The 26,673-nt window shown below is 42.2% G+C and overlaps 1 protein-coding gene and 1 pseudogene across 1 annotated transcript; both read right to left on the bottom strand.

Annotated features, from left to right (window-relative positions):
• COQ2 (coenzyme Q2, polyprenyltransferase) lies at nucleotides 1-26,669 on the bottom strand. The gene is made up of 7 exons (XM_061420666.1): nucleotides 26,380-26,669; nucleotides 14,076-14,242; nucleotides 9,149-9,270; nucleotides 7,343-7,428; nucleotides 5,362-5,495; nucleotides 1,558-1,746; nucleotides 1-679 (listed from the first exon to the last, which is right to left on the bottom strand). The coding sequence occupies exons 1-7, from the start codon at nucleotides 26,630-26,632 to the stop codon at nucleotides 515-517; spliced, it is 1,116 nt and encodes a 371-aa protein (XP_061276650.1). The 5' UTR covers nucleotides 26,633-26,669; the 3' UTR covers nucleotides 1-514.
• LOC133249792 (recombining binding protein suppressor of hairless-like) lies at nucleotides 19,998-22,890 on the bottom strand (annotated as a pseudogene).
• Nucleotides 26,670-26,673: the final 4 nt, after the last annotated feature.

Below are 26,673 nucleotides of genomic sequence, written 5' to 3' on the forward strand. Positions count from 1 at the left end.
GTAGGTAAAAAAAAAATTTATTTAATTACTTAAATTCTCCTAAAATATAAAAACCAGAATCGTTTCCTGAATTATAGCTTTTGGCAGTAAGTAAAGGTCAATGCAAAGAACAGTAAGCCCCAACTTTCTATAACAGCTTTTATTTTTTCCCCTAAAAAGAGTCCACTTTCCTCGAGACATTCATTTAGATGAGACATATATGAGGTTTTATGGCTAAAGTGCTAAAAATCATATAATTCCTGTAACTCTAGATGAGGATTACACCAGGAAGAAAGCATTAATTTAAACACTCCAGGTCCTAAACTGCAAATCCTAAACAGGCCCTGGTTCCTGTGACAGTCTGACATGTACATACTTGAACTAAAATCTAGGCCAAAATGCTCTAAAACTTCATCCACTAGTCTGTAATTCAGTTACACACTATAAGACTTATTCAAATCTAATTATGTGGTAACAAGACCTGAAAGTATTTTGTAAAAGTTTGTTTTAAAAATCCCTAGATAAACGTAATCTGCTAATTTTCCATTCTATTTTCTATATTTTTCCTTGTTTTATCTGTCTCCTTTGCTTTGCACAAGTTCCCAAGGACAATCCCTAAAAAAATTATGAGTCCTATTGTTCGGTTGGAGGTGAACTTTTCCCAACAGTCCTCAGGTCTGTGGATGTCCAGAGTGTAAATCTAGGAGGAAAGAGCACATGCTGTGTGAGACCGCAGCATCACAGATAAACATGTCACTATGAAGAAGATAACGTTGTAGAATTTTAAGCAATAGGAAGCCTTTAATGCACCTGAGACTATTTCCCAACTAGAAAACAATTGACCATATCTTTCAATGGATAGCCTCTAAGCTGTCCTAAAAAGCAGCACTTGACAGGTGGAGGAACACTTGGAGAGGCAACACATGCTATTTTTAGTTCTATTTAGAAAGTTCTTTATACTGATTGATCTAAGATCTGCTTCCCCCAGCTCCTACCCTCCCTTTTAGCTTTATCCTTTGGAGCAATGTTTCTCAACAGAAGAGCAAGTTACATTTGGGCAGGACAGCTTTCTACTGTGCAGGGCTGTCCAATGCATCAAGAGATGTTTAATGTACCTGGCCCTTACTCTGTCTACATCTTAGCATTTTGTATCTTATCTTGCCTTGATCTCAATGCCAGTGGGACGTGAACATGTGAGTGATTAGTTTGCTAACCATCGATAGATGCCCACATTTAAAAAACATGGTTGTGTTGATCAGTTTGCTTCCAGAGTAATTCAACTCAAGTCACAACCTTAAGACATTGCTCAAATTTTCCTAGACATGCATCAGAAATAATTCCAAGAAAATCAGAAGGAAAAAAATATCTAGGTTTAGGTTTATACTGTTTCTCTAAAATAATACAGCTAGCTTTTTTATATGGCATACTGGGGCAGGGAAGGGACAGTCAAATCAGCATAAACCAACCAACTGTTTTAGGAAGTGTCTTGCTTGGTAAAACACAGAGGGCATTTTGTTTAAATGATTTTTATAATTTATGCCAAGGAAAAAAGAGGGAAAGGAAAGAAAAAGACCAAACCTGGTGAGCGAGATGGGCTCCCACAGCAGCCAGGGCAGTGTAATAGGGCACAGTCTGACCACTGTTCACTCCCACCAGGCTCAGTGCCCCCAGCATGGCCACACTGAAGCCACTGAGCCACTTCTTGGTGTCTTCACGGAACAGCAGTGCCGTGGACTTAAGCCCAATCAAAGCATCATCCTTCTTATCCTAACGTTGGAAAGCAGTAAGATTGATTTTACTGAGATTTTATTCACATACCACAAAGTTCACCATTTTGAAGTATGTAATTCAGTGCGTGTGTGTGTGCTCAGTCCTTCAACCATATCCGACTCTTGGCAACCCTATGGATTATAACCCACCTGGCTCCCCTGTCCATGGGATTCTCCAGGAAAGAATAATGAAGTGGGTTGCCATGTCCTCCTCCAAGGCATCTTCCTGACCCAGGGATCAAACCCACATCTCCTGCATTGGCAGGTGAGTTCTTTACCATTAGGGCCACCTGAGAAGCCTTGTGCAACCATCACTAATATTTGATTCCAGTAGAAACTGTGTTTTAAAGACCACGCAGGGACTCCCTAGTGGTCCAGTGGTAAAGAACTTGCCTTCCAACGGAGGGGATATGGGTTCAATCCCTGGTTGGAGAACTAAGATCCCACAGGCTGCAGGGCAACTGAGACCATGTACTGCAATAAGAGAGCCTACAAGCCTCAGCTAGAGAAGCCCACGTGCCACAACAAAGACCCAGCATAACGAAAAAATAAAAACATAAAAACCATGTGGATATACCGTAAGTTGTGAAACATGACAGTAACTCAGAAACACAGTTGGATCAAAAATGAATGTGCAGGCCAAGTCGAAGTTAAATGTTACTGCTAAAATGATCTTCCAGGTCTATTTCTATGTATCACTGTACTTTTACAATCCTATACTGACTTTTACTAAATTAGAAATCAAACTCAAGTCTAATTCTTCACATAGCTCTTCTTTACTTCAGAGTTCTCAAACTTCATTTCCTGTATATTTCAATCTTGCTAAAATCAAACATGTAGAAAAATGAACACTTGCTACCTAACCACATCCATTCAGATTTCACTTCCAGCTCAGTTTATTCCTTGCTTCTCCCATCAAACCCTTCCTGTTTAAGTAGAGCTAGGTCTTGATGATACACTCACACGTGGCAGACTGGTCTCCTCTAGCAACTTTTATTTGTAAGCATTTCTATTTATTGTTGTAATCACGGTCATGTGACATTAGAGACTGCATGCAAAGTGGGCATGGAGGGAATGTACCTCAACATAATCAAGGTCATAGAAGACAAATCCACAGCAAACATACTCTATGGTGAAAATCTGAAAGCTGTCCTTCCAGAATCAGAAACCAGATGAGGATATCCACTCCTGCCACTTTTATTCAACATAGTACTGGAATTCCTCGCTAGAGCAATTGAGCAAGAAAAAGGAAGAAAAGACCCCCAAATTGGAAAGGAAGAAGTAAAACAATCACCAGCTGCAGATGACGTGGTTTCAGATATAGAAAACCCTAAAGACGCTGCCAAAAAACTACTAGAAATTATAAACGTGTACAGCAAAGCTGTAGGGGACCAATTTTATATACAGAAATTTGTTGTGTTTCTATACACTGAGTCTGCAGAAAGAGAAATTAAGAAAATAATCTCATTTACAGTCACAACAACAAAATACCTAGGAATAAATTTAACCATGGAGGTAAAAGACCTGTAGTCTGAAAATATGAGATATTGTTTAAAGAAATGGAGACACAAAGAAATGGAAAAATATTCCATGCTCATGGATTCAAAGAATTAAAATTACTAAAATATTCATACTTCCTAAAGCAATCTACAGTCAATCCAACCTCTATCAAAATACCAACAATTTTCTTCAAAGAAACAGAACAAAAAATCCTAAAATTTGTATGGGACTACAAAAGACCCTAAAAAGCCAAAGCAATCTTGAGAAAAAAGAACAAAGCTGGAGGTATCATATATCCTGATTTCAAATTATACTACAAAGCTATCATAGTCAAAATCGCATGGTATTGGTAGAAAAACAGACACATATAGATCACTGGAAACAGAACTGAGAGCCCAGAAATAAGCTCACCTGTACATGGACACAGAGAAGGCAATGGCACCCCGCTCCAGTACTTTTGCCTGGAAAATCCCATGGACGGAGGAGCCTGGTGGGCTGCAGTCCATGGGGTCGCTAGAGTCAGACAAGACTGAGCAACTTCACTTTCACTCTTCACTTTCATGCACTGGAGAAGGAAATGGCAACCCACTCCAGTGTTCTTGCCTGGAGAATCCCAGGGACGGGGGAGCCTGGAAGGCTGCCGCCTGTGGGGTCGCACAGAGTTGGACACGACTGAAGCGACTTAGCAGCAGCAGCAGTACATGGACAATTAATTTACAACAAAGGAGCAAAGAACACAAAATGGAAAAAACTTTCTTTAATAAATGGTGTTGGGAAAAGGAATGAAACTAGAGCACTATCTTACATCATATATAAAAATGAACTTAAAATGGATTAAAGATTTGAATGTAAGACCTGAAGCCATAAAACTCATAGAAGAAAACATAGGCAGTACACTCTGACTGATGTCAGTCTTAGTAATATCTTAATGGATATATCTTCTCAGGTAAGCAAAACAAAAGCAGAAATAAATGAATAAGGCTACATCAAACTAAAAACCTTCTGCACAGCAAAGGAAACCATCAACAAAGTGAAAGGACAAACTACCAAATGGGAGAAGATATCTGCAAATCATATATCCGGTAAGGTTAATGTTCAAAATATATAAAGTACTCAACAACAACAACAAAAACCCAGTTAATAAGTGGGCAAAGGGTCTGAACAGACATTGCCCTGAAGAATTTTTCTAAAGAACACATACAGATGGCCAACAGGCATATGAAAAGATGTTCAGCATGATTAATCAATAGGGAAATGCAAACCAAAACCACAAAGAGATACCACCTGAGGCTTGTTAGAATGGCTATCAGAAAGACATGAAATAACAAGTGTTGACAAGGTGAGGGAGAAAGAGGAGCCTTGTGCACTGCTGGTGGGCATATGAATAGGTGCAGTCACTGTGGAAAAACAGAGTGGAGATGTCTCAAAAAGTTAAGAACACAACTACTGTATGATCCAACTGTTCCACTTCTGGGTATCTACTAAAGAAAACAAAAGCACTAATTCAAGAAGATACATATGTACCCCAGTGTTTATCACAGCATTATATACAAGCTAAGATATGGAAGCAACCTAAGTGCCCATCAACAGATGAATTGACAAAAGACATGTTATATACATACAATGGAATACTATTTAGCCATAAAAAGATAAAATCTTGCCATTTGCAACAACATAGATGGATCTTGAGGGTATTATGCTAGATAAAATACTATATTAAATAAAAAGTCAGACAGAAAAAGACAAATACCATACAATTTCACTCACATGTGGAATATTAAAAAAATAAACGAACAAACAAAACTAAAACACATAGATATAGAGAACAGATTAGTGGTTACCAGAGGGGAAGGGGCTGTGGGCAGGGCAAAATGGATAAGGGGAGTCAACAGTATGCAGATGGGTAGAAACTAAACTTTTGGTGGTCAAAATACAAAGTGTATATAGAAGTCAAAATACAATGCTGTACAAATGACACACATAATGTTATAAACCAATTACCTCAATTTTTTTTAAAAAAAGCCTAAAGAAAAACCTTTCAATTTGCTTAAAGTTATTAAAAAAAAAAAAACCAACAGTTAAACCAAAGTTACAAAAAAGGATATTTCTTTACCTGATGGGCATAGATAGTATCGTATATCAGAGTCCACATAATTCCAGAAAAATAGAGAGGAAGGCAAACAGATGGATCACAGGAGCCCTTGACAGCAGACCATCCAAGCAACGCTCCCCAATTAAATGTCAACCCTGCAATCAGTGAAACAGAAAGAGAAGACAAGTCTAAATGTACTTTAGAATCCCACAGGGGAGGCAGCAGGCGTCTGCATGTATTGAGCGCCTCCATGAATCCCACAGGGGAGGTAGCAGGTGTCTGCATGTACTGAGCGCCTCCATGGACAAGGCTCTGTGTGTGCTGCTGTCTCGTGTTTCTTTCTTAAAATCTCCCAAGTGTCTGTCGTGGTTATTAGCAACACTTTAGAAAACAGGAAAACAGAGCCAGAAAGGGTAATTAAAAATTACATTGCTAACAGAGAGAATCAGAGAAGGCAATGGCACCCCACTCCAGTACTCTTGCCTGGAAAATCCCATGGACAGAGGAGCCTGGTAGGCTGCACTCCATGGGGTCGCTAAGAGTCGGACACGACTGAGCGACTTCCCTTTCACTTTTCACTTTCATGCACTGGAGAAGGAAATGGCAACCCACTCCAGTGTTCTTGTCTGGAGAATCCCAGGGACGAGGGAGCCTCGTGGGCTGCCGTCTGTGGGGTTGCACAGAGTCGGACACGACTGAAGCGACTTAGCAGCAGCAGCAACAGAGAGAATAATATCCCACGATAAACAGGGGGGTTCGTGGGAAGAACATGTGTCCTATGTAGTGTGACGCCTGGCACAAGCAATAAATAGTGATGCCTTAGGGCTTGCACTCAGACCTGTCTGAGTCAAACTCCTGTGTCCTTTCCTTTATTGCTGTATTTCCCCTTCAAGTTACAGAAACAAAGGGTACAGACAGAAACACTGGTTCCTCACCCCCTCCCTAAGGGCTATAAACAAACATCCGCATGGCGACAACTCCTAAGTATCTCTGTGTCAGCCTAATCATGTCTCTCAGCTTCAGATCAGATCCTGAGCTGCCTGCTAGACATCTCCCACCTGCAAGTCGCTCAGGCACGCTGACACGCATGCTCTGTGGGACCACAGACGAGAGGCACTTCATCAGCTGAGGAAGAAGGATTCCAAGTGGAAACAGGCAACGTTGGAGGGGAAAAAAAAAGGGTATCTGAGAAAAGAAGTCTAGGACTCACTGAGTCTGAGGTACCTGAGGGACTTGCTCATTCAAGACGGTGAATGTGTTTCAGTCATTTTTATTTTTCTAGCACTCGGTATGATTCCTGACACAAAGTAAAAGTTAGGGTTTCAATAAATACTTAAAAGTAAATATACTAGCTTTCTTAATACGCTTCAAGATTATTCTAGGAATAGAATAGAAAAGTCTAGAACAGTTATTTTTGCAATAGATTTTGACTTACGTACCTATCTTCCTCTTTCTACCAACTGACGTGCCAAGTGCTATGTTAGATGCGGCACCATCCATATATAAAGAATACTTTATCTTCCAGGCGTTTACAGTTTATTAGCTGGGACAGAGGGCAGACTCTCAGCACCTTCCTGTTGAACTGCTGCTGTTGGAATGAGTAAGTGTCACGTGAGAGTTCTACGAGAGAGACTGGCTGAGTCTAAGGAGGCTTCACAGACAGGGAGGAAGCGCTCACAAACTGTGACCCTTCTCAGTACACTGCATCTTCAGGACGGGTAGGCCGAGGTGGCTAATTGTTTTCTTCATGACATACCCAGATTTTTCAGACCATTTCAGGAAACAATGATGATGACCTTAGCAATCGTCCAAGACTTTTTAGCCAAAAAAGCAGCTAATTGCCCTCTTTTAAAATATGAAAATTTATTCCTGGTTTGGAAAATTTCACAACTGACCTGACATTTTATCTCTGTCACATTACACACACATGTGTATGTATTATATATAAAAGCACAGCTTGAGGGTATTGAAGGAGATACTTATGTAGTTATTTCAAGCTCACCCAAGGCTAACTGAGGCCAGTATGTAATTCGTTTCATTAGCGGGTAGGTGGTGACAAGAAGTAGGGATGCTGCTCCAAGAGCTATACTGAAATCAAGAAAAAAAAAAATTAAAAAGATTAGTGTCACCATCCCTTAAAAATCACTAAAAGATAACAATAGTAACACTAATTAGGAAATGATTTATCTTAAATTATACCTTTTTATTTGGTAAAATTTTCTTCCTAGACCTTGATTCCTGAACTTTAATTAGTATAAAGGATGATTAGAAAATACCTAAAGTGCTATACACAGGGACCTCAGCTCAGTGCTCTGTGATGACCTAGAGGGGTGCAGTGGGGGGTGAGAGGGAGGTTCGAGAGAGGGTATATACGTATACTTATGGCTGATTCGCATTTATGGCAGAAACTAACACAACACTGTAATGCAATTATCCTCCAATCAAAAATAACTTAAAATACCTTCAGTGTTATAACAACCAAACAAAATAAGAATAGCCAACACGTATATTGCTTTCATGTATTAGACTTCCCTGGTGGCTCAGATGGTAAAGCGTCTGCCTACAATGTGGGAGACCCAGGTTCAATCCTTGAGTTGGGAAGATTCTCTGGAGAAGGAAATGGCACCCTACTCCAGTACTTTTGCCTGGAAAATCCCATGGACGGAGGAGCGTGGTAGGCTACAGTTCATGGGGTCACAAAAAGCTGGACACGACTACTACTCTAACTGCTCTACATATGTTAAGTTGTAATAATCTTCGCTACAACCCTAAGAGATGGGCAGTTTTATCTTACTTGGTTGATTGGTTGTTTTTTGTTTTTTTTTTTTTTGGCAGAGGGAAAAACTAAAGCAAAAAGAGAAAGTAATTTGCCACGTGTCCTAACAGCTAGTCAGCAGGGCTGGACTCAGGCCTAAGGCGTCTGGTCCGAGTATCCAACACAATATTCCCCATATGCTACTGCCTGTCTAGATTTCGCTTTAAAACATCGAGACAGCAGGTAAACTGAGATGTCCTAACAGAGAATGGGAGTCCAAATACCCCTCCCTGTATGCAGGACAAGGCATTATTTCTCTGGAAGATAAGGTCACAAAGCACCTAGGAAAGGAGGACAACATCAAATGTTCTCAGGATGCTCACAGCTCACCTGGCATTACACCTCTAGGAATAACCTTTCAAAGTGTTATCACTCGACTGATAAGATACCACTAGACTATCAGGATAAGACATGCAGTAAGTCTAGTCTCCATATGCTTATTCTCTGAGCTCCTCCTCTTTTCTGTCTTATTGAAGCACTATGTAGTCAGCAGCTGTCTGATACACAGAAGTTTAATTCTGTCTGTGTTTAAGAGGTTCACAAATGACTCCTTTGTTCTTCTGTCACTGATTAGGAATACGACTCTGGGAAAGACCTTTTTTTGCAAAGTGAGTACAATCATTCCTGCCTCTCCTGCCCCTACTGCTTCAGAGACACTACGTGGATAGGAAAGATTACACAAAAGGGTTTATACACACACTCCTGTGCATGCACCTAGAAAACCTAGGAAAGTGCCTTGAGTCCTTCAGGGAACACACAGTGCCAAGTGCTGGAGGTGGTGTGGGACACACGAAATTGCTGATCTCATCATTCCTTCGGCCGAAAGCATTCCTGACTTTATACAAGTATGCGGTGATTTACTCAGATTGTTAACTTTACAGATGCTTGATTAGGTAATAAACAATTTTGTGGTTCAGGTACTTCAGTTCTATATCTACTTCTGTACCAAACGAGAGATTTTATGCATGATTATGAAAAACACATTTACTGTACCTGTAGTAATTCAGACACAGAAGAACGCCCAGGGCCAAGGTCAGCTGTCCCCCAAGAAAAACAAAGGACCGAAAAGTTGAAATGTCTCCAGCAGCTATTGGGCGACTTGCTGTTCTTGTAACCTTAACACATAAAACAGATCCCTTAGTGTCGAGAAATAGCTCAATTATTTACTTAAACATTGACTCAAGAGACTGGCCCACAGTACCCACTAAGACAGACACATGAATAAAAAGTGAGCACTGGAAGTACTGCCGAGAATCAAAGTTCCTATTTAAACCCGCTTTGAAAAGAACTAAAAAGTCCCACCATTCACTCCTCTTTCTGTCGCCCATCCCCATCTACAAGCAAAACAAAGCCACTGCCCGATCTAACTATTTAGCTACCCAGCTTAGCAAGTACATGCTCAATTTCCACAGAACAGTGAGGGACAAAAATAACGGGACTGTCAGGAAGGGAAGCTGCAGAGCATGTCAGATAAGGGTGCTATCACGTGAGTACGGGAAGCACCGCAACAGATGTCAGATATGAGGAAAGAAGACAGATTATCTGAGTCTGAAAGTGGGAATGGGACTTCCATGGTGGTCCAGAGGCTAAGGCTTCAAATTCCCACTGCAGAGAGCCCGGGTTTGAAACCTTGTGATTATTCTAAACTCAAGCACAAATAAACAACATAACCAAAATCTTCAGCACTGCTGGAAGTTGAGAACTCAGGATCTGGTATCAGAGAGCCCAGCATTTGAATCCAATTCCATCACTTATTGGCTCTGTGAATTCTGGCAAATTACTTGACCTCCCTCGGTTTAGGTTACTTACTTACTAAAGGAAAAAGAGCAAGAGAGGGAGAGGTAATAATAGCACCTACTTCACAGTGCAGTGTCTGATGCCATAAATATTAACTCTAATTAGTATATTTTTGTATGACTTATATCAAGGGTTTAGCAAACTATGGCCTGTGAGCCAAATTCAGCCTTCTGTGAGGGCTGAAGAATTGATGTTTTTGAACTGTGGTGTTGGAGAAGACTCTTGAGAGTCCCTTGGACTGCAAGGAGATCCAACCAGTCCATTCTAAAGGAGATCAGCCCTGGGATTTCTTTGGAAGGAATGATGCTAAAGCTGAAACTCCAGTACTTTGGCCACCTCATGTGAAGAGTTGACTCATTGGAAAAGACTCTGATGCTGGGAGGGATTGGGGTCAGGAGGAGAAGGGGACGACAGAGGATGAGATGGCTGGATGGCATCACTGACTCGATGGACGTGAGTCTGAGTGAACTCCGGGAGTTGGTGATGGACAGGGAGGCCTGGCGTGCTGCGATTCATGGGGTAGCAAAGAGTCGGACACGACTGAGCGACTGATCTGATCTGATCTGATCTGATGAGCTAAGAATGGCTTTTACTTTTTTTGGTGATTGAAAGTAAATCAGAGAAAGAGTATTGTGCCACATGCAAGCAGGCTGAAATTCAAATTTCAGTGTCCACAAATAAAATTTTATTGAATCAGTGAAACGCCCATTTTCTTACATACTGTATGTGTCTGCTTTCATGCTGTAACAGAATGCAGTAGTTACAACAAAGACTACACGGCCCACAAAGCTAAAATATTTACTATCTGGCCCTTTATAGAAAAATTGTGCTGACCAGATTTACAGCATGCCTCACTGTGTAATGAAATAGTTTGTCAGAAACTGTAATGATTCATCTTGGTTAGTGCCAGAACTGAACATTTTATCCTTGATTTGGTTCTTGTAGTTTCAAGTGGAAATAATATTTATGTTCTTTTATTTGACTTAGGATATTATGCTTATTCCTGCCAGTATTTGAGTGTTACAGTATGCTACTTAATCTAAGAGTTATATACACATCACCCTGTTGAATCCTTATAACAACTGTTTTTAGCCACTTGAAGGTTCTTGCCACTTCTAGGTTTTGGGAAACTGAGACAGAGAGGCTCAGGAACTTCCCAAGGTCACAGACATGAAGGCGGCACAGTCAGTCCAGTCCCACCAAGCACGGTACTAATCAGAAGATTACACTGCCCCTTCAGTACGAGGGAAACTGCCTGGCTAAACGTGAGAGCTGAAAATAAAGCACCCATCAAAAGACTAAAAATGATGTAACATGATAATAAAAACAGATTCTATGTGATTTTTATGAAACTAGAATGCTCACAGCTGACAAAACCAAATCATTAACACCTGTGCACTGAGATTTTTGGACATAATGTTTATCACATGACTAGCAGACTACATACCTTATGAACAAAACACATTTAGTCCAGATAACCTGATAGCAATTCACTTATCATTTAATGTATCAGCAATTTACTTAGTCATCTACTATATTAACCAAATGGAGAAGGAAATGGCAACCCACTGCAGTATTTATTCTTGACTGGAGAACTCCACAGACAGAGGAGCCTGGCGAGCTATAGTCTATGGGGTTGCAAAGGGTTGGACACGACTGAGCAACTAACATACACGCATACGTATGTGTGTATGAAGGTTTAAGCAAAACCTTCAGCCATAAACATATACTTAAGGATATACAGCCTTTAAGAAACTGTGAGGTAAGCATTACAATTTGACCAAGCTTTTCAACTCACTCCCTCAAAGAGATGCTCATAACATTTTAAAATTCATGTTAGCAAAACCACAGCTATAAAACACTCACTTAAGTGGTCTGCTGTATGTCAACACTGACTCTGGATTCTTCTAATCAGTGCAAAATGGCATGGGGGAGATGTAAGATATCTAATCAGTTCCCTTTTATCTAGGGAGAAAAAAAATTCACTTAAGAGAAAACTAAAATGGCTCTATTTTGTTAATTTTAGAAGTAGAAACAGTTGGTCGGTTTGATTATGTTATTCTAAAGTATGTTATTTTTCAATTAAATTTTTAATTAAACTTTTTTTGAAGATAATTTGTGGATTACTAGGCAATTAAAAAAAATGTCTGTATTTTAAGAAATATAGAAACCCTATGTATCCATTATCCAGTTTCCTCCAAGGGGAACATTCTGTAAAACTTTACAATATCACAATCAGGAAACTGACACCAAGCTGCTCTAAATGTGTTCAATAATTATTCTGAAGGGATGTACACTAGAAGCCTCATTCACATGGTTATACAGAATGAAAAATCGACCAGGAAGTGCAACCTCCCAAATTAAGAAAGTGTGCATCGCTTGGCATGGATCAAGGCATCCTAACTGGGTCAGCGAGACACAGAGATGCCTTTACTGTGCATCACGTGACTCTCTGCCACTGTCCTACCCTCCAGCCACACATACAAACCCACAGTTGCAGCCATCGAGCATCACAGACTTCAGCTCACAGCCTGCCTCTGGATCTGCTACTCCCTCTACCTAGGCTGACCTTCACCTTCCAGCCCAGCCTTTATTTTTGGCATCTTATTCTGTCATAGTGTGAAGGTCACCTTACCCTATCTGAAAAAGTTCTCTCTAACCCCGTCCATGATGCTAAGGTAAGGTAGGCGGTCTTCAGTAAGTTTCTTTATGGACACTATCTCTTGATAGCTAATAGTACTAAACTGAAGTCAGCAATGTTATCTTTCATCGATGCAATCCCAGAATCCATCACTGTGTCTCATTCACAGTAGGTATTTGATAAATGTTTTTGTATTAAAAACTAATGTGAACTAAAAATCTAGATAGCATATTAAACCTAGATAGCATATTAAAAAGCAGAGACATTACTTTGCCAACAAAGGTCCGTCTAGTCAAGGCTATGGTTTTTCCAGTAGTCATGTACGGATGTGAGAGTTGGACTACAAAGAAAGCTGAGTGCCAAAGAATTGATGCTTTTGAACTGGTGTTGGAGAAGACTCTTGAGAGTCCCTTGGACTGCAAGGAGATCCAAGCAGTCCATTCTAAAGGAGATCAGTCCTGGGTGTTCACTGGAAGGACTGATGCTAAAGCTGAAACTCCAGTACTTTGGCCACTTCATGCAAAGAGTTGACTCATTGGAAAAGACTCTGATGCTGGGAGGGATTGGGGGCAGGAGAAGGGGACAACAGAGGATGAGATGGCTGGATGGCATCACCAACTCGATGGACATAAGTTTGAGTTAACTCCGGGAGTTGGTGATGAACAGGGAGGCCTGGCGTGCTGCAATTCATGGGGTCGCAAAGAGTCGGACACGACTGAGCGACTAAACTGAACTGAACTAAGAATCATCATAGGTGTGCTTTACTTAAGGAAAACTCAGACTTATAGGGAAGGCAAACCCCGGAAGATTATTCACTTTATGTGTTATATGATTATTTACTTCACATAATTCATCCTGGATTTCTTACAAATTGAATATTTACTTGATCTTTTACTCAAGCATTTAATGAGCTTGTAGTTGTTATAGTATGGCTGCTGGAATAAAGGGAAAACAAAATGGACCTTTCCCTTGGGAGAAGAAATATAATGTATCAAGTTTTAAGTGAAGTTTTCTCTGGGGGCTTGGGGAGGGGGGATAAGGAAGACTGGCATTTTCTATCCTTTCTATTCTTTATATTGAGTGTTTCAGACTAAGCATGTATTGTTTTTTCTAAGGAGAAAAAAAAGATGAAATTATGTTTTGCAAATGCTAGTAGGGCTGCCTTGGTTCATTTAAATTAAGGTTTGATTTACACAGAAATAGTTATGGTCCCAAAAGTTCTCAAAGGAAGGGCTGACAGTTCTTTCAGACACCCATGGGTTCTGGATGGAATTTTCACTTTCACTTCCAATATCCTTACTCTGGCCTTCCAAGTTTGAATTCATGTTGTAAAAAGAAAGTGCACACGGCCCCCACAGCTGCTCCTGGGTTAAGAAAGGCAGCTCTCTGCACTTTACAACACCAGCTATTCAGAGGATACCAGCACTTGCTATTTCAGCGAGGACACTGAGGAGCCCCTGCGCCTTTCTGGGATGAATCTACCTTTTTATCATAGTCCCGGTCCCACATGTCGTTAATAGTACAGCCGGCTCCACGCATCAGAACAGCTCCAGTGCCAAACAGGGATAACATGTACCAGTCTGGGAGACAACCTGGGTCTGCTGCCAGACCAATGCTCCAAGTACACGGCAGATACAGCAGCCAGGTTCCTGAGCAAAAATAAAGAGACAAAAAAAGGGTACATATTCAAGTTAGTTAACTGCTTTCATTTGCTTGAACACTGCAGCCAAAAGAAGCAAGGAACACGAAGTCAAAACCACATGACAAAACTGGGAAAATAAACTTGAAACTCAGGTCACAGACGACTAGTCTCCCTAATAGGTAGGGTTCCCAGAAACTGGAGAGATATCAACAGCCCAACTGAAAAAAATGGACAAAAAACGTAACGGAAAATGCAAATGGCTTTTATACCAATGAAAAGATACTCAACCTGATAAACACACATCAAAATTACATTGAGATAATATTTTTCACCTATCAGGTTGACAAAAGCCAAAGTCTGACATACTCTGGGGATTTGGATACTCATGTATTTCTGATGAGGTTTGGAGGACAAACTGAGAATTTTTTCCTATATATGTGTGTGTATGTGTGTACATATAGGCACATGTGTACACATATTAAACAAATATATACATTTGAATGTATATTCATAAACTATGCCAGGAAGGACACATTAGAAACTGATACCAACAGCTGCTTTCAGGGAAGAGAATTGGTACGGAAATAGGAGTGGAAGACTTAGTTTTCACTTTACATACACCCTTGTACCTTCTGAATCATGTCATATGCATTATTATATGCATGTATTACCTGCTCCAAAAAGTGAATAAAACTTTATTTACTGTTGTTAATACAATATAATAAAATGACTTGGGGAGAGAGGGATTAACCTACTTTTTTTCAATAAAATACTTTGCTAGAACAATACATGCACAAACGTGAGTAGTTCTGGTACTCAGCTCCTAAACTAGATGCTGCTGCTGCTAAGTTGCTTCAGTCGTGTCCGACTCTGTGCCAGCCCATGGGGCTACCCCGTCCCTGGGATTCTCCAGGCAAGAACACTGGAGTGGGTTGCCATTTCCTTCTCTAATGCATGAAAGTGAAAAGTGAGAGTGAAGACGCTCAGTCGTATCCGACTCTTCGAGACCTCATGGACTGCAGCCTACCAGGCTCCTCCATCCACGGGATTTTCCAGGCAAGAGTACTGGAGTGGGGTGCCATTGCCTTCTCTGCCTAAACTAGATGAAATTAAGCTAATTCTTTAGAAGGACTGATGCTAAAGCTGAAACTTCAGTACTTTGGCCACCTCACGAGAAGAGTTGACTCATTGGAAAAGACTCTGATGCTGGGAGGGATTGGGGGCAGGAGAAGGGGACGACAGAAGATGAGATGGCTGGATGGCATTACCGACTCGACGGATGTGAGTTTGAGTGAACTCCGGGAGTTGGTGATGGACAGGGAGGCCTGGAGTGCTGCAATTCATGGGGTCGAGAAGAGTCGGACACGACTGAGTGACTGAACTGAACGGAACTGAAGCTTTCCTTTCCTATTGAGAAATATAATACAAACCGTCCCACCCCCACCTCAATCCCTCAAACGTGTCCCTCTGGCATGAGGATTAATTTAGGCTGATTACCTTTAAGAAACAGAAGACCGAGGAAGTTTTCTTGTTACAGAATAGTGCTATTATCAGATAACTGCAAAAAATATGGGCTAGGTGTGCTGTGGGAAACTTGGTAGGACCTGGAGACCAGAGATAACTGTTTACTAAACATTTGCTTTTCTATCTCCAGTGAATTATCTTCCTCCCCACCCCTTTGAGGTTCCAAACCACTACCTGCAATATCCTGCCATGTCTTTAGCTGAAGATGGTATTTAAGATGAGGATATTTTGACCATTTTGGTGAGTTGCTCAGTCTTCTTGGGTCTCTCTCCAGCATTCATACAATTAAACTTTTGTTTGATTATCTCCTATTAATGTGTCTCATGTCAACTTAATTCTTAGACTTAGAAGGGTGGAGGATAATTTCTTCCTCCTCAAAAAGTGAAATAGGACATTTGGCTAAAGAAATCAGATACTGCACGAAAATGGTCAGATGACAAAGTCCTTAGGATCATGTTTAAGCCTCATTAAATTTAAGCTTTATTCATCTGCAAATATTTATAAAGCGCATGCTTTGTACCAGAGATGTTCCAGGAATTGGGAATACAATGGTGACTAAGAAGAGAGATGGTTTCTCCCTTCATACAGCTTGTAAATCAGAAGGGAGAAACCCAGTTAAGCAAATAATAACAATAAAATAGACCAATTCAACAACAGGGCAAGTACAGGATCCTACAAAGGCATAAGACAGTGCCACCCAAGTTAACTGGGGACAACGGAGCAGAGAAAAATCAGGAAAGCTTTTCCAAAAGGGGTATAAGCACACACTGCAGAAAAGGCAGATCAGATCAGATCAGATCAGTCACTCAGTCGTGTCCGACTCTTTGCGACCCCACGAATCGCAGCACACCAGGCCTCCCTGTTCATCACCAACTCCCGGAGTTCACTGAGACTCAAAGGCAAGGCAAGGAGAGGCTAAGACACAGGAAGGAGCAGTCTACAGCTGAATTTAGGTCGTCCTGGGGAGACTCACATTCAGTGTGTCCCATCTCAAACAGTAACAACAATACCGTTCAGTAAACGTTTGTGCAGTGTCAGGCAGTGCTCCTGACGCTCTCTCCATACAGACTCATTTAATCGTCAAAGACACCCTTATAAAGCAGGCACCGTTATTACTCCCATTTTACAGATGAGGAAACAGATGCACAGAGAGGTTAAGTAATACACAGTGGGTTTCAGAACTTCCTTTTCCCTGCACTGACCAGTAGAGTTCAGAGGAACAGGAGTGGCTAGCTAAACCTGTTCTGATAGAAAAGAAAGGCCACTACTTCACAGGCATTTTCCTGATGCAATAAGAACTGAAGGTTTTACTTAAAAAAGAATTCTAAAGACAAAGATGTGTAACCACCTATAGCATTTTATGTTGGTGTCAAGATTTCCTTGGCTGTAAGTCTGTGTTATAGGTTCCGCATGCACTGATGGGAAGCTGTAGGGTACTCCTACAAATGAGGAAGCTTTCTGTAATGAAGGTTCTAGTGTCTGCTCCTAGCAAGTGATACCAGACACTCAAGTATATTAAATTTGAACGTTCAGTCTTTCTTATCTACAAAAGAGGCGAAAGAACATCTATCTCTTAGAGTTGTTACGACAATGCTAATAACAGTGATAATGAAAAACAATTACAAATTCAGTGTTACCTGCGACAGGTGCTGTCATATACTACTTTTGATTCTCACAATAAACATATGCAGTAGGCTATTATATTTACTTAACAAACACAGAAACTGAAGCACTGAGAAAGTAATTTGCCCAAGGCCACGCAGACAAACCTAGCCAAACCTGAAAGTGAAAGAGTTAGTCGCTCAGTCGGGTCTGACTCTCTGTGACTCCATGGACTGCAGCCCACCAGGCTCCTCTGTCCATGAAAATTCTCCAGGCAAGAATATCGGAGTGGGTTGCCATTCCCTTCTCCAGGGGAATCTTTCTGACCCAGGGATTGAACCCAGGTCTCCTGCACTGCAAGCAGATTCCTAACCTCCTGAGCCCCTGCTGCTGCCGCTGCTGCTAAGTCACTTCAGTCGTGTCCGACTCTGTGTGACCCCATAGATGGCAGCCCACCAGGCTCCCCCGTCCCTGGGATTCTCCAGGCAAGAACACTGGAGTGGGTTGCCATTTCCTTCTCCAATGCATGAAAGTGAAAAGTGAAAAGTGACAGTGAAGTTGCTCAGTCGTGTCTGACTCTTCACGACCCCATGGACTGTAGCCCTCCAGGCTCCTCCGCCCATGGGATTTTCCAGGCAAGAGTACTGGAGTGGGTTGCCATTGCCTTCTAGGCAGCATATTAAAAAGCAGAGACAACACTTTGCTGACATAGGTCCGTAGAGTCAAAGCTATGGTTTTTCCAGTAGTCATTTACAGGTGTGAGAGTTGGACCATTAAGAAGGCGAGCACTGAAGAACTGAAGCTTTGAAACTGTGATGTTGGAGAAGACTCTTGAGAGTCTCTTGGACTGCAAGGATATCAAACCAGTAAATCTTAAAGGAAATCAACCCTGAATATTCATTGGAAGGGCTGATGCTGAAGCTGAAGTTCCAATGCTTTGGCTACCTGATGTGAAGAGCCGACTCACTGGAAAAGACTCTGATGCTGGGAAAGATGAAAGGCAAAAGGAGAAGGGGGCGGCAGAGGATGAGATGGTTAGACAGCATCATGAACTCAATGGACATGAATTTGAGAAAACTCTGGCAGACAGTGAAGGACAAGGGAGCCTGGTGAGCTGCAGTCCATGGGGTCACAAACAGTCCAACACAACTTAGTGACCGAACAACAACACAGACAAACACGGCAGAAGTCAACAAAACACGGCGGAAGTCAACGTGGCCGGAAGTCAAATCCAGGCAGTTTGCCCCTAGACTATCACTCTAAACCTCTACATAAATCTATCTAAATCTCTACATCTCTAGCTAAATCTCTACATAACCATGAATTCTTTTTCTTTTGCCCTCCTGATACTCAGCAATGTGTTTTTGTCTTCCCTATGACACTTTTGCGACTGATTATCAACATGATATTTTCATTCTGTTCTCTCCCATGAAGAAAGATAGTGAGAATACAAATAGGTGTTAGAAAGATATATTCATTACATAAAAAGTAAAAACTCTCCGCACAACAATGTGAATTTACTCAGTCCCATTGAAGTGTACAGTTAAATATGGATAAAATAGTATGATTTATGTTATGAGACTTTTACCACAATAAAATTTTTTTAAAAAAGAAAAAGTAAAAACTCTCTGGGAAATTATAAATAAATTGAGCAAGCATTCTGAAAGGTGATGAGTGGACCAGGAGCTTGTATAAACTGAGTCTAAGATTCATGTACTAATAGATACACGTATTAGTAGATAATAATAGATACATGTACTAATAGATAATAATAGATAATCTTCAAGACAACACCAACAGCCATAAATGCAGTAAAACCAGTTATACCACCAATTTAGTGGAAAGAGCACCACCTACTGAAACTTCCTAAAATAATGTAGTCTGTGACATGGTTGTAGGAAGTTGTAATCCTTTCTGAAAAACAGTGAAACCCACTTTTTAACAATAGCAAACTTCAGCAAATTAAAACATCACACATAGGGGCTTCCCTGGTGGCTCAGTGGTAAAGAATCCACCTACTAATGTAGGAGATATGAGTTCGATCCCTAATCCAGGAAGATCTCACATGCCACAGAGCAACTAAGCCTGTGCGCCACAGCTATCGACCCTGTGCTCTAGAGCCCGAGAACCCCCACTACTGAGCCCATGTGCCACAACTGCTGAAGCCCGTGGGCCCAGAGCCTGTGCTCTGCAACAAGAGAAGCCACCACAGTGAGAAGCCCACGCACCACAGCTGGAGAGTAGCCCCTGCTCGCTGCAACTAGAGAAAAACCCACGCAGCAACCAAGACCCAGCACCGTCAAAAATAAATAAATAAAATTATAAAACCATACACATAATACCCACAAAAGAAGAATTTAAGCAAAGAAAAATCATATCTGGAATTCTGATACTGTCAATAAATTATTCCTGGCATACAGTAGGGGCTCAAAAGAATGCTTGCTGGATGAATTCTAATAGTACTGAGACTGCCCAGGTGGGGCTAGTGGTAAAGAACCTGCCTGCCAGTGCAGGAGACATAAGAGACCTGGGTTCAACCCCAGAGTCAGGAAGATCCCCTGCAGGAGGGCATGGCAACCCACTCCAGTATTCTTTTTTTTTTTTTTCCAAGTTCAAAATAAAATGTTTAACTTACACATAATACAAGTTATGTACAACCTGAACAAATGTTGACTGAGTAGATACATTTCTGCACAGGAAAAGGGGAGGGAACACTGTAAAAATCAACATGTTCCATGCCATTAACTCATTAATGACTAAATGGCCACATTTAATTTCAGTAAATGTTAGAACCTCTTAGATTACCACTATAAATACATTTAAAAAAAAAAGCAACACAGAGAAATAACTATCAATGGTATTTGAGAATAGAGACTAAGTACACTGAATGTATTGCAGGCAAGGCAGAGGCATTTTTTTTTTTAAAGCTTTTGCACAGACTTCATATAATCTTAAAAGAAACATGAATGCAGGCCTTTACAAGATTTGACTTGCTGAAATCAAAACACCTTCCATTCAAAAAAAGTCCTAAGACTTCAGCTTTTAAAAAAATAATAAAATAAAAAGAACAGTTCCAGCCTTGGACCAGAAAAGACCTGGAAGAGTATGGTAATTAGATTAAACAAGCATGGTCAGGCTTGGAACCTGAATGTACTTAAGAGCAAAAGCTCAAAGTGGGTGGGGAGGAGAACAACCTATTTGGTAACAAAGGTGTATTATATATGTGATATAAAAAAGGTATGGTGAAAATGTACCTTTTACTAAAGCTTATACAAGTTCCTTGGTCCATAAAAACTATGTTAGATTTTTGTCTTCTAGTTTGATTAACATTTTTTTTTTGAGGACTTCCCTGGTGGCTCAGACAGTAAAGTGTCTGTCTACAGTGCGTGAGACCCGGTTTCGATCCCTGAGTCGGGAAGATCCCCTGGAGAAGGAAATGACAATCCACTCTAGTACTATTGCCTGGAAAATCCCATGGACAGAGGAGCCTGGTAGGCTACAGTCCATGGGGTCGCAAAGAGTCAGACATGACTGAGCGACTTCACTTTGATTAACTTTTACTCCAGCCACATCTCTATTTCTCGCCCATTTAAACAAAATCAAACAAAAACCAACCAAACAAAAATAACAGCTGAAAAAAATCGATTTCCAGAAGTTTGTATATTTAGATGTTTTTTTGTTTTGTTTTACTGTGGCTTCTGCACTTCAAATCAGCACTTGCAGGTAATGGGGTTTTTGAACAGTATAACCCGGTATGAAAAGTTTTCCCAAAAAACCACAAAAGAGTGTTCATTTTTTTCTTTTTTTTGTCAACATTTTGCCGCACTCAAGTCAGTGTAAGTCCTAGCAAAAAGACGGTAGTTAGGACACAACTGTTGCTGCAGATGATGTGACACTGGTTGAATTTGTGCTGACGTTTGTGTAACTTCCCTCGCTCTTGTGTTTGATCCACTGGGGGGCACTTGGCTTGAGTTGGCTCGAAGGATTGCTCCCGCTGCACTGCAGTGTGGCCGTGGCCCTGGTCCTGGGGTACAGGTGAAGGTAAGGCTGGTGGAATAAATGATTCCATCATTACGGACCAAAGTTACTGGAACCTGGACTGGCTGCCGGACCCATCTCCAGCCTTCTCGGAATGCAGAAATGTCTGGGACAACACAGAGCACACTCTCTCCACATCTACATAGTTTCAGCTTCTACATCCCCAAACCACACTCGTAAATTTGGAGTGAAATTCTGTCCTGTAAGTTCAAGCATTGCTAGTCCCCACCGCCATTCAACTGAAGACTTTCTACGACAGGCACAGGTGTGACTGGGGCAAGGACAGGGCCCATCCCCTCATAAAATGTATACTCTGCCTTATCTGTACTAATGATTGTCCAGGAAGCTCCATCATTTATCATCTCTTTATTTCGTTCTTTTGGGCATGGAGTGGCCTGAAACTGGATTATTCTTTCTTGAGAAGGGCACAAGTACATTCTTTCTGTATCCTTAAGGTAAAACGCACATTTGTGGAGCTGTGACACAGGATCATCGGCATCCAGTAACGCGGTCTGCTTATCAACCTTCCTAAATTATCAATCTTGGGAGTGCCATGCCAGTAACTGAACACACAAGTTTGACTGTTTGTCCATAATGGATGTATCCATCGCGGACTGTGAATTCTTCTCCTTCTGATTCATCATCATCCAAGAGATGAATGTAAAATGCTCCCCACTGCTGAGAACTGGCATGGAAATTACCACCTTCTACATGCAAGTATCTGGTGCTAACTGTCTGGGATCGGAGTCTATTAAACAGAGCCACTTTTATTCCTGAGGCAATGCAGAGGTCAGCATTTTTCAGTGACGGCTTCTTTTTGGAAGGTTTGGAGATGACTTTTATCCGCTTGCTTAGGAACACACCAATGTCATCACTGTTGCCATAGAACATCTTTACAGACAGCATGAAGTGCTTTCTCTTGTCTGAATCAGATATATACAATGTTTTGGCTGTGCAATAGTTCTTTTCTTCCAAGTTCAGTTGCTGCATTTCTTGGTCACTATTTCCTATTCCAATAAAAGCACATGGTTGAGATTCCTGTTCTGAACAACCATCGCGTTCCATTTGTTCTTTTTTTTTTGTTCCATCCACTGCCCATAAGATACACACAAGGAGGAGGGCAAAAAAACCTTTTTTCATTTCCATATGACTTCTGTGCAACTTTTGCATGAAGAATAAGCACTGTTTGATCCCCTCGTTCTTTTAAATAATTTCACATAGCTTCCCTAGTAAGTCGTTTAGGTGGAAGCTGCTCACCAGATTTTCCTGTCACAACAGGCGCCATCTTCCACCTCACTCCAGTATTCTTGCCTGGAGAATCCCATGGACAGAGGAGCCTGGTGGGCTAGAGTCTACAGGTTCGAAAAAAGGCAGACACGACTGAAGCGACTTAGCACACAGCACAGTACTGAGACTATTAATAGGTTGTCTGAAAAGTCCTACAGTCATCTTATGTAGAACCAAAGCAAGCAGGCAGGTATCCTCCTAACATCAGATCAGATCAGATCAGATCAGTCGATCAGTTGTGTCCAACTCTTTGCGACCCCATGAATTGCAGCACGCCAGGCCTCCCTGTCCAATACCAACTCCCAGAGTTCACTGAGACTCACGTCCATCGAATCAGTGATGTCATCCAGCCATCTCATCCTCTGTCGTCCCCTTCTCCTCTTGCCCCCAATCCCTCCCAGCATCAGAGTCTTTTCCATACTTAATACTATTTACCCAATCTTCTCCAATTCCAATTTCTCAAGTAATGGCTAACACTCTCGTGCATGTATTATGTCAAGCACTGTTCTAAGGACTTGACACTTACTAACAAATTCTCATGACAACTTTACAAAGTCAGTATTCTTAGTATCCTCATTTTACAGATGAGACATGAAGGCCCAGATGGGTAAAGTAACTTACCAGAGGTCCCTCAAGTGAGCAGAGTGAAGATTCACTGGCTCTACAGTTTTACTCATATATAAACTCTTTACAGTCTCTTATTATGTGGTTGAGCCTCTAAGGGAGAAGCCAGAGATTTATGGAAATGGGACTTAGAGCAGTTGCTGATATTAGATGCCCATAAGCCTACACTACATACGGCTCTGTGACACATATCACAACAATAGAATAACAATGATTAGGCTTCAGGTTAGAATTAGGCTTAAAATTTTATGCCTATCCACTTCAATCTGGCCCCAAAATGCCATGGGTCGTGATGACAAGACTGTGCCTACCATTTAATTGACTTTTTCACTTTAACTGCTGATTGTTATAAATTCTTAGTGCTCTGATCTCAAATTCGTAGTGCATAAATTTAGAATACCAAAAACAAGGCCTAATTTGGGGGTCTTAGCTGAGCAAAGGTGGAGGGACTATATCTAGGCATTTGAATGTATTTACCATCCACTGCTTAAAAAAAAAGAAAAAGTTGGCTTAAAGCTCAACATTCAGAAAACTAAGATCATGGCATCTGGTCCCATCACTTCATGGAAAATAGATGGGGAAACAGTGGAAACAGTGGCTGACTTTATTTTTCTGGGCTCCAAGATTACTGCAGATGGTGACTGCAGCCATGAAATTAAAAGATGCTTACTCCCTGGAAGGAAAGTTATGACCAACCTAGATAGCATACTCAAAAGCAGAGACATTACTTTGCTAACAAAGGTCCGTCTAGTCAAGGCTATGGTTTTTCCAGTAGTCATGTATGGATGTGAAAGTTGGACTGTGAAGAAGGCTGAGCGCCGAAGAATTGATGCTTTTGAACTGTGGTGTTGGAGAAGACTCTTGAGAGTCCCTTGGACTGCAAGGAGATCCAACCAGTCCATCCTAAAGGAGATCAGTCCTGGGTGTCCATTGGAAGGGCTGATGTTGAAGCTGAAACTCCAATACTTTGGCCACCGGATATGAAGAGCTGACTCACTGGAAAAGACCCTGATGCTGGGAAAGATTGAGGGCAGGAGGAGAAGGGGACGACAGAGGATGAGATGGTTGGATGGCATCACTGACTCAGTGGACATGGGTTTGGGTGGATTGTAGGAGTTGGTGATGGACAGGGAGGCCTGGCGTGCTGCGGTTCATGGGGTCGCAAGGAGTCGGACACAACTGAGCGACTGAACTGAACCATTCACTGCAATGGTACATGCCGTCAGCCAGATTACCTGGAGTTCAGCCTCCACCCCACCCTCCCCTCTGTCCATTCTTATTCTGTCCAGCTCTTATTCAGCCTTGATGCCCACTATTTTCTATGCTCAACTGGGGTTCCAGACGAGCTTATATCCTTAGTGTACCAACACTCTAACTCTACCCTTGAGTCTTTGCAAAAATAATTCCCCCACCAATGAGGAACTCTTTCCTCCTCTGCAAAATCTACCTGTCCTTTGAGGCAGGGGTCCCCAATCTCTGGGATCTAATGCCTGATGACCTGAGGTGAAGGTGATGTCATAATAATAGAAATAAAGTGCACAATAAGTTCGATGCACTTGAAAAGTGAAGTGAAAGTCGCTCAGTTGTGTCTACCTCTTTGCGACCCCATAGACTAAATAGTCCATGGAACTCTCCAGGCCAGAATACTGGAGTGGGTAGCCCTTCCCTTCTCCAGGGGATCTTCCCAATCCAGGGATCAAACCCAGGTCCCCACACTGCAGCTGTATTCTTTACCAGCTGAGCCACCAGAGAAGCCCAAAATGCACTTGAATCATCCCAAAACCATGTCACTCCCCTACAACCCCCAACATTGGGAAAAATTGTCTTTCTTGAAACCAGCCCCTGATGCCAAAAGTGTTGGGGACCACTGCATTGAGGTACTTTCTTCTCAACTTTTTCCAGCAATGAACACTCACAATAATTACTCTTTTCCTGCTGTACTTACTATCTGTATCACTTATATTTGATCCCATACTTTCCCAACTCACCTAATCCTTTGTTTCTTTTTTTTTAACCAGACTGGGAGTTCTCTGAAAGGACAAAGTTGCCACAGCTCTTTCTATCCCTAAGGCTAGGCGATGCAGTAGGACTTCAATCTTTCAATATTAACTGCCACGGTCTTCTAGACACTAGAAATAAAAGTCCCATATAAGTGGAGTTTATGCTGTATTGGAAAAGTGTATCAACCAATAAATGCATAAGGCTAGTGGCGAAGGTAATGAAGAAAAATGAGAGGTAAAGAGAGAGAGACTGCAGTGAAAGGTGAATACGTTACACGGAAAAGTCAAGGAAATCCTCCCTTAGCAGGCGACCATGAGCTGATTAGTCCACAAGTGCAATGCCTGCTGCATTCGAATGAATTAAATCTTTGTGCTACGAACAGTGCAGGGCAAAGAACTAAGAAACTCGGCATCATCCGGTCTGGCTCTCCAGAGAGCCTTGGTTTCCTCTGCATTTGCTTTGGGGGCCTTGCAGCATTATGGGAAAGATGAAACATAATGAATGTGGAAATGCTTGCACACTGTGCTACTGCTAAGTTGCTTCAGTCGTATCCAACTCTGCGTGACCCCATAGACGGCAGCCCACCAGGCTCCCCCGTCCTTGGGATTCTCCAGGCAAGAACACTGGAGTGGGTTGCCATTTCCTTCTCCAATGCATGAAAGGGAAAAGTGAAAGTGAAGTCGCTCAGTCGTGTCCGACTCTTCGCTACCCCATGGACTGCAGCCTACCAGGCTCCTCCGTCCATGGGATTTTCCAGACAACAGTACTAGAGTGGGGTGCCATCGCCTTCTCCGCTTGCACACTGTAAATCTGCGCAAATGCAGGTATGCGGGCACGGAATTTCTGCTCGATTCATAACTTACGAACACGGTCTGTGGGATGAGCGGAGTTTCTGCCCCGCTCAGATGCTCAGGATTCAGGGAGGGGGTGACAGCCGGCCGGGCACTTTGGAGATCGCCCTGTTCGGGTTTCTCGAGGGTAACGAGCACCTGGAGGCCAAGTCGCGGTTTCGGGATTCATTTCCATGACGCCCGCAGCCCCCGGACTGCCGCGTCCGTACGCACTCACCTATGGGCTTATCCAACCGCATGAGACGCAGGTAGGGCTGCAGAGGGCGGGGCGCCGAGTTTACGACCGCGGCTGCCGACAGGCTCAGCGGACGCCCGCGCGGCCCCTGTCCGGGCGAGGGCTGCCAGTTCGCCGCGTGGAGCCCGCGGGCCGCGTGCACCAGGGCCAGGGAGCGGCCGCGCGTGCCCCACAGCCATGCCTGAGTCTCTGCCCGCAGGCCCCGCACGAGTCCCGCGCCGCACGCACCCAGCATGGCGCTCGGGAGAGCCCGGACCCACGGGGGCCTGACGTCAT

The sequence above is a fragment of the Bos javanicus genome, chromosome 6 (assembly GCF_032452875.1).
Source record: "Bos javanicus breed banteng chromosome 6, ARS-OSU_banteng_1.0, whole genome shotgun sequence".
Lineage (NCBI taxonomy): Eukaryota > Metazoa > Chordata > Mammalia > Artiodactyla > Bovidae > Bos > Bos javanicus.

Excerpts from the sequence above, each read along its gene's own strand:
- COQ2 (XM_061420666.1), bottom strand. The coding sequence starts at position 26,632 with ATGCTGGGTGCGTGCGGCGCGGGACTCGTGCGGGGCCTGCGGGCAGAG. Across the intron at positions 9,271-14,075 it reads ACCGGGACTATGATAAAAAG|GTTACAAGAACAGCAAGTCG; the intron begins GTAGATTCATCC and ends TTATGTGTTAAG. Across the intron at positions 5,496-7,342 it reads CTGGCCTCAGTTAGCCTTGG|GGTTGACATTTAATTGGGGA; the intron begins GTGAGCTTGAAA and ends CACTGATTGCAG.